This window comes from Petromyzon marinus, chromosome 75 (genome assembly GCF_048934315.1).
Source record: "Petromyzon marinus isolate PM22_M1 ecotype Great Lakes invasive population chromosome 75, UKy_Petmar_22M1.pri1.0, whole genome shotgun sequence".
Classification (NCBI taxonomy): Eukaryota; Metazoa; Chordata; class Hyperoartia; order Petromyzontiformes; family Petromyzontidae; genus Petromyzon; species Petromyzon marinus.
This window is the reverse complement of record NC_133741.1, coordinates 2994579-3010443: the sequence shown is the minus strand read 5'-3', so window position 1 is coordinate 3010443 and position 15865 is coordinate 2994579. Positions and strand designations below refer to the sequence as shown.

Genomic DNA, 15865 nt, shown 5'->3' with positions numbered 1-15865 from the left:
TACATCACGTAAATATGAATGTTTCGTTAAACCCGTCACTGCCCGACACAGCCAACTAGCAAGGTTTTGTCACGTTAACAGAACGTGCTAATTAGTTACTATATTAGCATACCGGTTGTGTGTTGGACAGTAAACCCACAGCAACATTTACAATTCGAGTACCGTGGCGTTTTTTTGGTGATTACAACAACAGCGATAACAACCAGCTTCATTGGGCGATTTTTGCCAGAATTGTGAGGAAGTCTTCCTGTTTCCGGTCTTAAGTAGCCTAAAGGGGATGTCATCACTGTGAGCCTATCAGGGCTACCACACTTTAGTAAACTCCAAACTTGAATCACATGAGCGTGGTATACATTGGCGGTGTATTTAAAACTACTTTTAGACAATATCTGAGCTATTAAAACTATTCAACTGTTTTGTTTTTGTTTAACCAGTTGAGGCCCACTGAGCTATGTAGCTCTTTTTAAGAAACGACCTGGCCTCAAATTATAGCTCAACAGAGCGGCTCATCACGTGGACATTTATATCAGCCAGATACTCTAAACGCATGATTCTAAATGTGGGTGGGGGGGGAACCGTAGGACCTGGAGAAAAACCCACGTGACCAGGAGAGAGAGACATGCAAACTCTAAATATGCACCAGGCGTCAGGGTCGAAATCGAACCCATGTCCTCCTGCATAGTAGGCGAGGTAGTTAACATCTTCTAGCCACCGTGGTGCTAAAGTTTGAAAAAGCGTTACGAATTAAGAAGCTTACAATGGATGGACGAACGTCATTTTACCGGGCCGTTTCAAATTGGCAGCCTTCATGTGGCCTCCAAGTCACGTGACGTCAAGTTGCTTGCCCTATCCAGCCAAAGGTGCGTAGATTCCCCACCGCCGATATGAAGTTTCATCTACCACGACTCATCTGGTTCTCCGCCCTCCCACCCCCCCCCGCTGTGTCTTTCTCAGCCAATGGGACGTTCCCACGAGTTCTACAGCAGGTCGCTCTGCCCGTCATCAGTTATGACACCTGTAGCAGGAGACAATGGTGGGGCTCTCTCGTGACGGGAAACATGGTGTGTGCCGGCGACGCGCAGCACTCTACCTGCCAGGTGCGTGAGCATGCACGCATGCATGTGGTGTCACGGTAACACGGAGCCCAGCAAGTTGTGACGCTTCCCGTGCGGTGATGGTAAAACCGCCTAACGTAAAAGTGCACGCAAGTTGGGAACACAAATGTGAGAGATAATAAAACCGCATGCAGAATTGTTTTCATAGACAGGACAAGGTGAGATTGTGATAGTAGCAATGGACCTACCACTATGCCTCGCATCGCACATGGTATAATGAAAATGCACGTCTGAACCTTCTTTATAACACGGCCACTATTAAGACTGTTTATTTATTTAATACACGGTGTGGTGATATGCGTCCTACACAGCGTGCTAAGTGCACAAATCTTGTGTACACAATGCCACACTTTGGGTATCTACAGTATAAATAACATATTTCCCACACCGCTTCCGCGCACCTCCGATAAGCATGGCTGGCTACGTACGGCACAAAAAAAAAGCTCAACATATTTCACCCTTTGAATGCTACAACGGGAAGTTGTTCCCGTTGTTGAATTGACATCAGTCCTCAGGTGCTGAGAATTAATCACTGAGATCCTTTTCTTATTTTCTTCCCAGACTAAAGGAACTCTCAGACACCTCTAGAATCATGCGGGGGAACAGTGAAATTGCATAACCACAAGACTCACACGAAGAATCACATACTCGCTTAGACACCAATACCTGCTTCCCCCATTTAAATAAAATGTGCTTACTTATAATAACGTTTTTTTGTGTGGGTTAGATCCCGTACATATAAATGCGTATTTAAACATGCCACCACCCCGACACACAGCCCAATTCGTAAGGGTTTGTCACTTAAACAAAACGCACCGATTGGTTACTTCTTCAGCACACCAGTTGTGTGTTGGAGAGTAAATCGACAGCATTTACAGTTCGAGTACCGCGACGTTTCTCTGGTGATTGCAACAACAATAGCCAGCCTCGTCATGCGACTTTGCCAGAATTGTAAAGACGTCTTTCTGTCTTCAGGTCTTAAATAGAGGAGTAAAGGTGATGTGTTCATATGCATACTGTGTGTTGGGGTGCCGTCACACTTTGTTGGTTTGTAATTTTCGCATTGGATCGCAAATCACATCGCAGCATTTAATGCCAGCATCCCATCCTTTCGACTTGTTCTCAAACATACGTGTCAGAGTGCAAAATTTCGGACGGTTAAAAAAAATGACCTAACACAATCCCGTGTGCCTAAATCGTTACCCCAGGGCGACTCGGGAGGGCCGCTCAACTGTCAGGAGGACGCGAAGTGGATGGTCTACGGCATCACCAGCTTCGGCTCGGATGTCTGTAACACCTCGATGAAGCCGTCCGTGTTCACGCGCGTTTCCGCATTCAAGCGCTGGATCTCCTCCACGACTGACATCCAGTTTCCCAACGACGTGAGCACCATCGCGTTGCGCACAGACACTACATGTCCGGCACTTTCCGAGGCCGATGGTAGTCTCCCCGCACAAAAGTGCATGCGGCAACTGATCATGCATAACTCCTATTAGACTAAGAACTATTTTAAAACATTTTTTTTTATTTTACCAGGTAAGGCCCCACTGAGCTATGTAGCTTTTTTTCAGAAGCGACCACGAATGATAGCTCAACGAAGTGGTGGCTTATCACGCAGACATTTATAGCAAACAAATACTCTAAACGCGTAACGTTCGTTCTAAATCTGGAGGGAAAGACCGGAGGACCCGGAGAAAAATCAACGTTAAACCCGCCACAGCCAATTAGTAAGTTTTGTCATGCAAACAAAACATGCTAATTCGTTACTAGTACAGCATATCGGTGTGTGGAAGAGTAAGCTCACTAAAACATTGACAATTTTAGAGCCGTGACATTTCACCTTGTAATTGCAACAAGTATCATCAGGTGACAGCCAGATTTGTGGAGAAATCCTCTTGTTCCAGGCAGCAGATTATGTTTTCTTTCCAGAGATGACCATTGATGTTCGCACCTGATTGGCTCACAGGTGACAACAAGACCGAAACAGGAGGAGGATTTATCAAATAATCTGGCTGTCGCCTGATGATGCTGGTTGTTGTCGTTGTAATTACTGGCAAAATGTCACGGTACTCGAATTGTAAATGCTTTAGTGGGTTTACTCTCCAACATACCGGTGTGCTGTAGTCGTAACGAACTGCTATGTTTGGTTTACGTGACAAACCTTACTAATTGGCTGTGTCGGGTGTTGGGGGGGTTTAATGACACATTTATATTCATGAGATCTAACCCATAAACCTCTATTATGGATAATATTGGTCGCAAAAGCATACGTGTTCAACTAACATGGCCGTTCTTAATTATATCCGCGGTAATCATTTGATGTCAAGTGACCTGCAATGTATGACGGGAGGTCCTGTTTTTTATGGTCACGAGTGGACCTTTTTTTGCACGTGTATAAATCACGTAGTTCGTAGGAGTGCTTAGCGTGTTGACAGGCTGCGAGTGACTCCCGTGCTTACGGACGTGCAGCGGATCTTATTGCAGGTTGCAGCTTGCATTGAAGCTCCTTTTGATGCATGACCCGAAATTTTCCTTAAGGCTTTGCCTCGCAAAAGTGTAGTTCACATTTACCAGGATTTTTTATTTGATTTCCATTAATAATATGAATATGAAACTATTCCAAAATGTCAACTCACAGATATAGTGAATTGGGAAGAAAATGGATAAATATATCAAAACGCAAAAAAATGGTTACAGATTGGTTTGATTTATTATCCATATAGTTTTGGTTATCTATGCCTAACGCCCGACACTCTGTAAACGCTGTGGGTAATGCTGGCTCGGCTAAGTGGATTTTCATGCAATTTTAAATATTTTTTTCATTAAAAAGGCTTATTAATAAAATTGTAACTAATTATTCATACATTTTCTCAAAATAATTTAAGACAAATAGTTTGGGTGATCTGTGCCTAACGCCTGACACTCTCTAATGCCACTGTGTGTAACGCTGCTGGCTAGGCTACGTGGATCACAAATTATTATTCAGTAGAATGTCTGCAACCTCGCTGCTCACACCATCTGGAATGCCACCTCGTGAAATTGGTTTTGACAAAAAGGAACCCATTGTAAACGCCGATTCGAAATCTAAAACCCCAAAGAAGGGAATATGTGCAATGGCACACACGTGAGTCTGGTGATTCGTGAAATGCACCGTCATTATACTCTTTGGTTCTTCCGGTAAAGTCACGTACGTAGAAAAAATAATAGATCACGAAGTTTCGATCGCAACACAAGCAACCGTCTTCAGGTGAAAACCGTCTTCAGGTGAAAACCGTCTTCAGGTGAAAACCGTCTTCAGGTGAAACCCGTCTTCAGGTGAAAACCGTCTTCAGGTGAAAACCGTCTTCAGGTGAAAACCGTCTTCAGGTGAAAACGGTCGCTTGTGTTGCAATCGAAACGCCGTGATCTATTTTTTTCTGACCTACCACGTGACTTTACCGAAAGAACCAAAGAGTATGGATTCCTGCAGTCACGAAAGCTTCAAATCAACATTACACCGTAATTGTTCGTGTTGTGACTGAAACAATTTCAGAATCCAATCGTGGAGATATTGTCTTCATTCCCAGCAATTGATCTGGCACCGTCTGATGTGAATTTACCAGGCATTCTGAAGTGAAGACGGCTTTCCAATAATTCCTGCTATTTGATATCGCTGTCAATAAGTCACAAGGACAAGGTTTTGAGTACTACGTTGGACTTTATCTCAACTAATGACTCTGGTTTTATTTCGTTGGACAACTTTATCATTATTACTATGCTGCTTTGTCAAGATGCAAAAATTCCAAACAACATCAAAGTGCCGATTCAACAAAATACATCTCAAGGAAAACTTTTTCGTAGATGATCGTCCATTTAAACCAAAATGACATATATGCAGGAACGTTTGTTTAAATCAATTAAATACTATCTTAAATTTTTCGTCTTTTTCATTATATATTTTTTATGAACCCGTCATATGACGGGCAATTACATTATTTATTATATATTACAGGTTATACTCGTCATATATAGCTCATCAAATACAGCTTCCTTGGTTTGTTCTGGCAAAAGTGAGCCCAACTCGACTCTGAATGACAATAATGATTCGAGTCCTGCAACTATATGTAAGTGTGTATGTTGAACTTCTTTCACTCCGTACGCAGCCAACCTATGTGTGATTCTATGGGTCCCTGTGTGACTCTATGTGTCTGTGTGAGTCTATGTACATATGTATATTGGACTTCTTTCGTACCATACTTAGCCAACCCCGCTAATCGGAGGTGTGGGAGAAGAACAAGCTAAACACAAAAATCAGTTCTAAAGACGTGAATTTTCAATCTAGCTGATGATTTAAAAGTGCATAGCTCCCATTGGCTTCCTAATTTGGGAAGGACGAGCTTTTCAGACGGACGCAGAAGTGCATCTATATATGTATGTAACATACAAGGCCGTAATTATAATATATATTGGGGGGGGACGCATCCCCCCCCCCCAATATTCAATTATGCTCAAAATGTCCCCCCCAATATATTGCTATAAAAATATTTCTGTTTATATGATTGTGGTCATGGTTGTACTTTATGAATACTTAATCTCTGCCATTACATACAATGAAACAAGAAAAGATAAAAAAAGATTAAAAAGAGCAATGTAATACAATACACTATTAGACATTATACTGTGTAGGAACCTCCTGGTTACACCACCAGCCCACAGGGGATTATTGTGTCCGTCCGTCGTGCCTCCAAAAATGGGAGGGGTGGGGCTGGGTGGAGATGGGAGGGTGTGGAGTGGCTGGGTGGGGAGGGTGGGGAGGGGCTGGTCACCCCGTGGTGCCCTTGTAAAACTCAACGTTTAACCTACTCACGCCGGCTTGTGCTCGCCCTCACAGTCGGGCATATTTGCGGAATACACCACGTGGTGCCACCGTTGACCCTGGCCATTGACCGAGCAACCCAACGTTCCTACCAGCTCCCTCCGCAGGAATGTGTTTGTAAAAAAAAGTCCATCTTAGGTGTTAGTGAATTTTTTAATATTTTAGCCAGGAAATTTGTTTTCAATTTTTGATTTTTTTCTGGGGGGGGGGCACCCCCAGACTCCCTGAAAGATTTGGTCCCCCCCAATGTTGACTCTATGGCTACGGCCTTGGTAACATATCTATACATTTTTATTTAAAGCTTTCGTGACTGCAGTAATTCATAATCTTAGTTCTTTCGGTAAAGTCACGTGACTTTACCGAAAGAACTAAGATTATAACATATCTATATATATATAACGCTGGAAGAGGGTCTCGCCATGCCTTATGGGTCATGGGAGTTAGATGACTACACTTCACCACGCTGGTCAGTGCCAGTTGGTGAAGGTAGGGAGCATAGAAATTGAACCATAATACAGTACCACAGTGGCGCTTGTTTGTCAATCCCGCTCAGTGTGGTGTGGCACAAATAATAAATGATGATTCTCATGAGCATGTTTGTTTTTTTCTTTCTCTCTCAGATAACTACCACAACAGTTACGCCGGTGAGTAAACATCGCGTGCTTCAACTCACCCTGTGATTAGTTGCTGAGTTCAGCACTAACCGGTGTCTGTGTTGGAGAGTAAACCCACAATAACATTTACAATCAGTAAGGGGTTGTCACGTAAACAAAATGTGCCAATTAGTTACTTAGATAGCACTAACTGGTGTGTGTGTGTGTGTTGGAGGGTAAACCCACTATTTTCGTGGCACTGGTGTGTCCCCAGCTCACCAGTGCCACGAAAATACAATGTAATGGCACTGCTATGCTCGGAGCAAACACAATTGCATATATAACCAACACGAGGGCCTACCCTAAAAAAAAATGTGGATCAATGCAGACTGTGCTTGTTTTCTTGGTTGTTTCCACATTGCTGCAGGCACGCCACGTGACATGCTGTCCCAGTTGAGTGCAGCAGTCCCTCGGTTAATGGTTACATCGGTTAACAATTTTTTTTGCGGTTAACGTTTCGTGTCCCATAGGACCCCCATGATTTCGACTTGATGTTACAAATTTTGATGAACGGTGACTCTGTGTTTCCGTTGTGCACGCGGAACGCCAGTATAGACCAATCTGAGCGCTTGTTAAGTGCTGCTGAGCCACGCGTCATTTGTGAGCGTTGAGACTTAGACTGGCATCGTTCACATTCGGGTCTCTGTTTTAGGGCAGTGGAAAAAATAGCTCTCTCAAGCGGACTCGGTTATTTTTTAAAACTGTATTGGAATGCGCAACGATGATTGTGCCCATGGATTACGTGTTCCAGAATTTGCTTCGTATTGTTTGCGTTGTCTCGATTGCCTCGCGTATCGAGACAACGCGATTGACATTTCGTCTTTCTGTGAATAAGAAAAGCCATTCCGATTGACATTTCGTCTGTCTGTCAATGGAAAAAGCAATTCTGACTGACATTTGTTTGTCTGTCAATGGGAAAAGCCATTGACAAACGGAAATCCGTGAGAATGCGGATTACAAATCTAAATCTCCAAAAAAGGGATTATGTGCAATGGCACACACGTGTGTCTGGTGATTCGTGAAAATTCACCGTAATTCTTTGTGTTGTGGTTGAAACAATTTCAGAATTGAATCGTGGAGAGATTGTCTTCATTCACAACAATTGATCTGGCACCATCTGACATGAATTTACCAGGCAATCTGAAGCGAAGACGGCTTCCCAATAATTCCTGCTATTTGCTATCGCGGTCAATAAGTCACAAGGACAAGGTTTTGAGTACTACGTTGGACTTTTTCTCAACCAACGAAGCTGGTTTTATTTCCATGGACAACTTTATTGTTATTACTATGCTGCTTTGTCAAGATGCAAAAAATTACAGCCAACATCAAAGTGCCGATTCAACAAAATTCATCTCAAGGAAAACTTTTTCGGAGATGATCGTTCATTTACACCAAATGAAACATATATACAGGAACGTTTTCTTAAATAAATTCAATACTATATTGAATTTTTCGAAGTTTTCATTTAATTAAAATTGCATGAACCCATCATATGATGGGCAATTACATTAGTTATTATATATTACAGGTTATACTCGTCATACATAGCTCATCAAATACAGCTTCCTTGGTTTGCTCTGGCAAGAGTGAGCCCAACTCGACTCTGAATGATAATAATAATTCGAGTCGTGTAACTATATGTAAGTGTGTATGTTGTGGGGAAGGACAACAAACTATGGGTCTCTGTGTGAGTCTATGGGTCTCGGTGTAAGTCTATTTATGTATGTTGAACTTATTACGCACCTTAAGCAGCCAACCATGCTAATTGTAGGTGCGGGGAAAGGACAACAAACTATGGGTCTCTGTGTGAGTCTATGGGTATCTATGTAAATCTATGGGTCTCGATGTGAGTCTATGTACGTATGTTTATTGGACTTCTTTTGTACCATACTTAGCCAACCGCGCTAATCGGAGGTGTGGGAGAAGAACAAGTTAAACACAAAAATCAGTTTTAAAGACGTGAATTTTCAATCTAGACGATGATTTAAAAGTGCATCGCTCCCAGTGGCTTCCTAATTTGGGAAGTAAGAGCGTATCAGACGGCCGCAGAAGCGCATCTATATAAGTGTACTATCTGTATGTGTAGTGGATTCAACTGAGTCGCAGACGTAGACTTTGGACGCATAGCATTTATTTAGTTCCAACACACGGGGTAACTTCCCCTTAACACAATAACAACCTTGGGTGGTGACCACCCGGCTAACTACGCTAGTTACCACGTAACTGTTACTACGGACCCGGGACCAACAGCATCTGCCCGGGTCCACGTGCTGAAAGAATCGTAGGACGGAGATCGTAGACGAAGGGTTTCTTTCATGGAATGAACAACCCAGATCCCTCTCGGTACTCGGCTTATATTATCTGCGGCGTGGCCAGCTCCGCCCTTGGCCACGTCCCCCTTCCAGAACCATCGGGAAGGACCTGGGTCCAAATCACGTGACCCCCCCCCAGCTCCCTCTTGGGGCCCCCCCTGTCATCTTAACCGGTCACGTGTCCTCCCGGGTCAACCAGAGTTCCATTGCCTCACACGACCTTCCCCAGAGGTCGGCACCCACACACCGTGTCCGGTAGGGCCGGCACTGCACCCACAGCATGGTGACATCCAGCGATGTCACTACATATGTAATATATATAATGCTGGAAGAGGGTCTCCCTATGCCTTATGGGTCATGGGAGTTAGTTGACTACACTTCACCACGCTGGTCAGTGCCAGTTGGTGAAGGTAAGCAGCATAGAAATTGAACCATAATACAGTACCAGAGTGGCTCTTGTTGTCGATCCCGCTCTGTGTGGTGTGGCATAAATAATAAATGATGATTTTCATGAGTATGTTTGTTTTTTATTTCTCTCTCAGATAACAACCAAAACAGTTACGCCGGTGAGTAAACGTCGCATGCTTCAACTCACCCTGTGATGAGTTACTGAGTTCAGCACTAACTGGTGTGTGTGTGTGTTGGAGAGTAAACCCACTACAACGTTTTCAATTCCAGTACCGTGACATTTTGCCGGTAATTATAACAACCAGCTTCATCAGGCAACAACCCTGGTTTTACATTGTATTTTCGTGAAAATTTTATTTTCGTGGCACTGGTGTGCCCCTGGCATGCTCCCAGTTCACCAGTGCCACAAGAATACAACCTATGGTACTGCTATGCTCGGAGCAAACACAGTTGCATATATGTCCTTTGTTTGTTAATGGGAAAAGCAATTCCGATTGAAATTCGTCTGTATGTCAATGGCAAAAGCCATTCCGGTTGAAAATTTGTCTGTATGTCAATGGGAAAGGCCATTCCGGTTGACAAATCGTTTTTCTGTTAATGGGAAAAGCCATTCCGATTGACATTTGGTCTGTTTGTCAATGGGTAAAGTCATTCTCATTGACATTGTGTATGTCTTTCAATGGAAAAAGCCATTGCGATTGACATTTTGTTTTGACGTGTGCGCTTTGAAGAACGCATCCCTTTCGTAATTAACAATTAGAAATTCTAAAGCGCCCTTAAACAAGTCGTTTCTCAGGCTGATAAATTAGCAAGGTTTGTCATGTAAACAAATGAAGGGATACACCCGTGATAAGCGATGATTCTGATGGGTTTTGTTTATTTCTCAGACAACAGCCACAACAGTTCGGCCGGTGAGTAACGTTGCACGGTTCAACTTGCCCTGTGTTTTTCTGTGCTGCTATAATCCGCGCATTGTACATTCGGTGCATGACATGACGCGTTACATACATTAGAATGCGAATCAACCACGTGGTTATGCAATCACAATCTTAGGGTGGTGGCGGTGTGTGGTGTCCTACCCGTGTGCTGTCGATTGCCTTTTACATCGAAAATACTACAAGGCTTGGCCAAATTTGGCCTTTTTGGAAATAAGGGAGGTATAATAAGAAAACATATTATCATTTTTTTTACCAGGTAAGATTACCTGGGCTACATAACTCTGTTTCAGAAGCGACCTGCCTATCATGGATTATCGGTAAAGTGGCTTATCACGTGGAAATGTATAGCAGTCAAATACTAAATAATCTCAATCCATGTTTCTAAATGTGGAGGGCAAAACCGGAGGACCCTTAAAAAAATCCACGCGACCACAACAAGAGAGACATGCAAACTCCAAATATATAGGCGTCGGGGTTGGGATCGAACCTATGAGATTTAGAAGGGCACGGGGTGACCAATAAGGTCTGAATTGCTCTGTAATACGTAGGCACTGATAAGGGGTGTACAGGTATGCAAATGGCACGGCATGGCTTTGAACGAGCTTTGGTGCATGAAATGACACATGGGGGACGCCTTATTAAATTTCCACCCCTCTTTGTAAAACCCAGCTCTTGGGGCTCCTCTGGCCTACAATCGCCAGTGCAGTCGTGCTGCCTGCACACTTGACAGCTGAAATCTGCCATCAGTGGGAATGTAGCGGCTGCTGCTGGTGGCGGTGATGCAAGCGCCATGCAGAGGCTGTGGATGACGGAGCTGATGAAGGTGACGAGCGTTATGATGATAGTTTAATCCCCCCCCCGCCTCGTGGTGCTTTCTGTTTATCCACAGAAGTTGTCGTCTGCACCGACTTCCCACGTGTCCCTGCCCATGCAGCTGCTGGTGGTGGGGATGGGGCTTCTCCTTGCATAGGCACTCACGGAGTGATGAAGGGAATTGAGAGAGATTTGAGATAGAACATCAAAATAACCAGAACAATTTTTCCACGTGCTCATTTTGCCATAAGCTTTTATGAATAACCGTTATCCGAGATGGGCCTTCTCAAGAGGGTAGTGCAGCAAAATCCATTGTACTGTAATCTGCTAAAACATATATACTCCCTGCCTTCACAAACCATCACTGACCAGCGTGATTTTTGTCTTTAGTTTGTTGTCCTCCACCCACACTACTGTTAACAGCATTGTTGGCTATGTACGGTGCGAAATAATTCAAAATACTTACATACGTAGACTCACACAGAGACCCACAGGCTGACACAGGGACCCATAGACTCACACAGAGACGCATAGACTGACACAGAGACCCATCCATAGACTCACACAGAGACCTATATACTCACACAGAGGAGATCCATAGGCTCACACAGTGACCCATAGACTCACACAGATAACCATAGACTCACACAGAGATCCATAGACTCACACAGAGACCCATAGACTCACACAGAGACCCATAAATAGAACATCAAAATAACCAGAAAAATTTTTCCACGTGCTCATTTTGCCATAAGCTTTAATGAATAACAGTTATCGGAGATGGGCCTTCTCAAGAGGGTAGTGCAGCAGAGACCCATAGACTCACAGAGACCCATAGTCTGACACAGAGACCCATAGACTCACACAGAGACCCATAGACTCCCAAAGAGACCCATAGTTTGTTGTCCTATCCCCGCACCTTCGATGAGCATTGTTGGCTATGTACGGTGGAAAAGAAGTTCAACATACATTTCTAGATATGTGATGTAATACAGTATGGTGAATTAAATCATATTATCCGAACGGTATGCGAGGCTGCATTGAAGTAGTAGATGAATTTTAAAAAAGCTGTTTACGTTTATAGATTATACATCTGAGATGAAGATTGTGATGACACGTTCAGTTAATAAATTATACAAATACGTTCAATGTAATCTGCCTTGTTTTTTGCCAACAGCGCCATACATCATGAACCAGAACCTAACTCCCTATCTTGCTAGTCGGTGGCTCCAGGGCATTTTGCTGAGACCGTGAAATCGTCGAGGCGCTGTAACACTCTTGACACGTTGTTTTACTTACAGCCGTGTCAATCCACGGCTGGTTTAAGGGCTCCTCATCCCATGTACACGATGGGAGTTGTTTTTTTTAAAACTATATTTCGCCACGATGGTCAGTGCAAGTTTGTGAAGGGAACCCAAGAATGGTTAAGTTATTACTCATCACTGATGTTAGCTGTGAGTGCACAGTGCAGTGCAGGAAGCCACTGCACTGCCTCACGACCACCATCTTAAGGACAAATATGTTTAATATCCATTTTGAATCTTGTTTTTGTCTTCATGATTCACATTTTTTCACGTAACCATATTTTTTCTCGTATGATTATGATTGCGTTCACCACTTGCGTGTTAACATTTTTCTTATTTTATATCGGGAGTGCAATATAAAAAAAAATATTGTAATGCCAGTAATTCTGGACCGCTCACCAGAAGTAAACGTTGCAGGCAAAAGCCCACCAGGAAGTTAGGCCAAGGCCTCCTGTTGGTGCAGTGAGGCCTCTATAGTGATTGGCCGGGAGGCGAGGTTTAAAGAAGCGAAGGTTGAGCGTTTGAGGTGACGGTTGACAACCGTTGAGGGAGAAGCAAGAGGGTTAGCTGAAAGGAGTGGAGTGAGAGAAGCTTCGAGAGAAGGGGCTCGAAAGGGATAAAAGGGGAGATCACAAGGGGAGTAGGAGCTTCAAAATTCAAGAAAGAAGCGGAGCCGAAGTGTTGGTGCTGTGTCTGATCAAGAAAAGGCTCCAAGTACAACCTGTGTCAGTGTTTTTTTCACAATATTATCGTTTGTAAGAGTAGTATTACGAATATTAAAAGATGCAGGATGTATTGTGCCATGATATTTTATTATATGACGCTTTAAGACTTAGGCTTTAACGATCAATATCATACATAAAACAGGTTTTTAGTGTTAGATCGGGTAAATGTGTGTCGTTAAACCCGCCACGACCCAATGCAGCCACTTAATAAGGTTTGTCATGTAAACAGAGTATGCCAATTCGTTACTAGTATAGCACACCGGTGTTGTGGAGAGAAAAGCCACGACATTTACAATTTAGCACGACGTTTCGCCAGTTATTACTGCTAGCCTCATCAGGCAACAGCCAGATTTGTGAAGAAATTATCCTGTTTCGTTCCTTAAATAGAGGGGTAGATGTGCAGTGGAGTAACGTGCGCGGGGAGGGGGGGTGTTGCAAACAGTTTTCACAGCATGTGTGAGCTGCGGACAGTGAGGTCACGTCAGGGCAAACAGGTGCAGACAAAGAGAGGCGACCAATTAAGATGTATAGCCGTGATTGGCTGGCTGCAAACGCACACACGGTGTAGGCGCCTCGTGAGCGACAGCCCAACGAGGGCCACCTGATGTCTCTTAATGAGCGAGAGGATATGAGCGCATGTGCGGAGAAACGCAGTTGGGTTGGTCGGAGCGACGACAAGAGAGGATTCAAGAGTTGTCCGGCACCCCGCTCACCACACCTCGTCCTCTCCAGCGGTGTTGGCTGATCCCCCGCTGGAGGCACGGGTGAGGTAGGAGGAGTGAGGGTAGACAGGCTAGCAGCAGAGAGGCTAGCGGAATCCTAAAGGTTGAGTGTGAGACAGGCTAGCAGTAGAGAAGCTAGCAGAGTGTATAGTGAGAGGTTAGCGGAATGCTAAGGGTGAGTGTGAGACAGGCTAGCAGTACAGAAGCTAGCAGAGTGTATAGTGAGAGGTTAGCGGAATGCTAAGTGTTGGAGTGATAAAGCTAGCAGTAGAGAAGCCAGCAGAGTGTATAGAGAGAGGCTAGCAGTGGATAAGCTAGCATAGTGCAACATAGCAGGCTAGCGAAGCGAGAGAGAGCGAGCGGTGCGTAGCAGACGAGCAGTTGAAGAGGAAGAGTTTCGACGGAGATAAGTGGTGTTGAACGCGAGGAGTTCTGCATATAGTTACACAGGAGAAAAAATAAGTTGTCCGCGTGAAAAAAAACACCACTTCAGATGTGAAGGCATCACATCCATTGCCTGTTGGGTTAATTATGTATATGTTCATCAACATACATTATGCGTGCCTTACATTATGCAAGCCCATTAACCTTGTCCTTCCTGTCCATTGTGTGTTCTAAAATAGCAATACCAACGGTAATCCCTATTGAAGTATGGTAACCTATATAGGCATGTGCTTAAACAATGTATTATTTGATTATTCACTTCCACGCAGTACTATGTTGTTAGCTATGCGAACGGTTAATATTATTTTTATTTCTTTTTAGTCTTGGCCAGTTGTAACTAGTTTTGCACAGAACTTCAACATTATCAAAATCAATTGATTGTCCTTGAGGGCACGCGTGTTCTGCTACTGCTGACAGGTGTATTTGTGAGTATATAATATTTATTTGGTGTTCTTTTAGTCTCGTACTGATCATTCGTCCTGTTTGCCCATTAGTATTTGCCACAAGTGCAATTAATCCGGTACATACCTTCTTTTGATAGCCAAATCTGACTCGGTTGTTTTGTTTTTCCAAACATCTGGCTAGTGTATCTGTTATTCCCACAATCTATGGTATTTTAATATTTTTAATTACTTGGTCAGTTTCAATCCCCCGTGTTATTTAATTTGGTTTTGGCATTCAATGCCCTGTTGATTTGTGCATCATTGTAACCATTCAATTGCAGCACTTCTTTAACATGTTTAAGTTATCAGACTATCACCATCTGACACAAAATGTGTGCCACAAGGTTTGGTCTTGGAACCCATTTTATTCTTTCTATTTATATATAAGGGAGTTAATTACATGTTTCAGAAGTGGTTTTGTAGATTATACCGTGTTGCTAGCTAAGGGTTGCCCATCTAATTATTTGTAAAACAATTTTACAAAAGGATATTAAAGTTAATCAGAAACAACGATTGGCTTTAAAACTAGTTCTTAACAGGAGTAAAACTAAATGTATTGGGTATTTTTTCTCCTAAGAAGAATTCCAATCTCCATTTTGGGTCGAACAAACTAATCATCATAAATACCTTGGGTGACTGGACATCTGTGAAAGGAGTGTTATAGCTCATCTGAATCGTCCAGTATAAATACCTATTCTGATTCTAATTCTTATTATTGATCCTGACGTATTATATGCATTTTGATCAGATAATTACAAGAGTGAAATGTAAGGTTGGCTTCTTGTACAGAAAAAAGCATCATCTTCCAATTACCAATTCGTAGACAGATTAATTGTCGAAGCTAGATCGGCTCTTTATTTTATCTGACCCGTTATTGCCATTGGACAATCCAAAAAATTCTGCGACGCGCCTGGTTATTGTCTAATAATAGTTCCCAGAGGTTGCAACGTTTTGGAAACCATCGAGTCTCTTGGCAAATCCAATCTGCCCTCTCTGTCCTCATTTAAACCGACTTAAAATGACTAAAGTTTAAGCGTGAATGTAATTTAAACAACGTAATTGCTATTCTTGTTTTTTTCGGTAAAGTCACGTAGATAGAAAACAACAAAAATCTAAATTTAAAGCAAAAAAAC

The 15865-nt window shown here is 43.1% G+C and overlaps 1 protein-coding gene across 1 annotated transcript in view; it reads left to right on the top strand.

The window, feature by feature from the left end:
* LOC116937638 (chymotrypsin-like elastase family member 2A) overlaps positions 1 to 15173 on the top strand; it is a 47380-nt gene extending 32207 nt beyond the window's left edge. Inside the window, exons 6-11 of the mRNA XM_076056267.1 lie at positions 955 to 1097; positions 2324 to 2497; positions 6591 to 6614; positions 9478 to 9501; positions 10231 to 10254; positions 11171 to 15173. Coding sequence (XP_075912382.1) covers positions 955 to 1097; positions 2324 to 2497; positions 6591 to 6614; positions 9478 to 9501; positions 10231 to 10254; positions 11171 to 11251 — 470 coding nt within the window. The 3' untranslated portion in view covers positions 11252 to 15173. The remainder of the gene's footprint in view (positions 1 to 954; positions 1098 to 2323; positions 2498 to 6590; positions 6615 to 9477; positions 9502 to 10230; positions 10255 to 11170) is intronic.
* Positions 15174 to 15865: the final 692 nt, after the last annotated feature.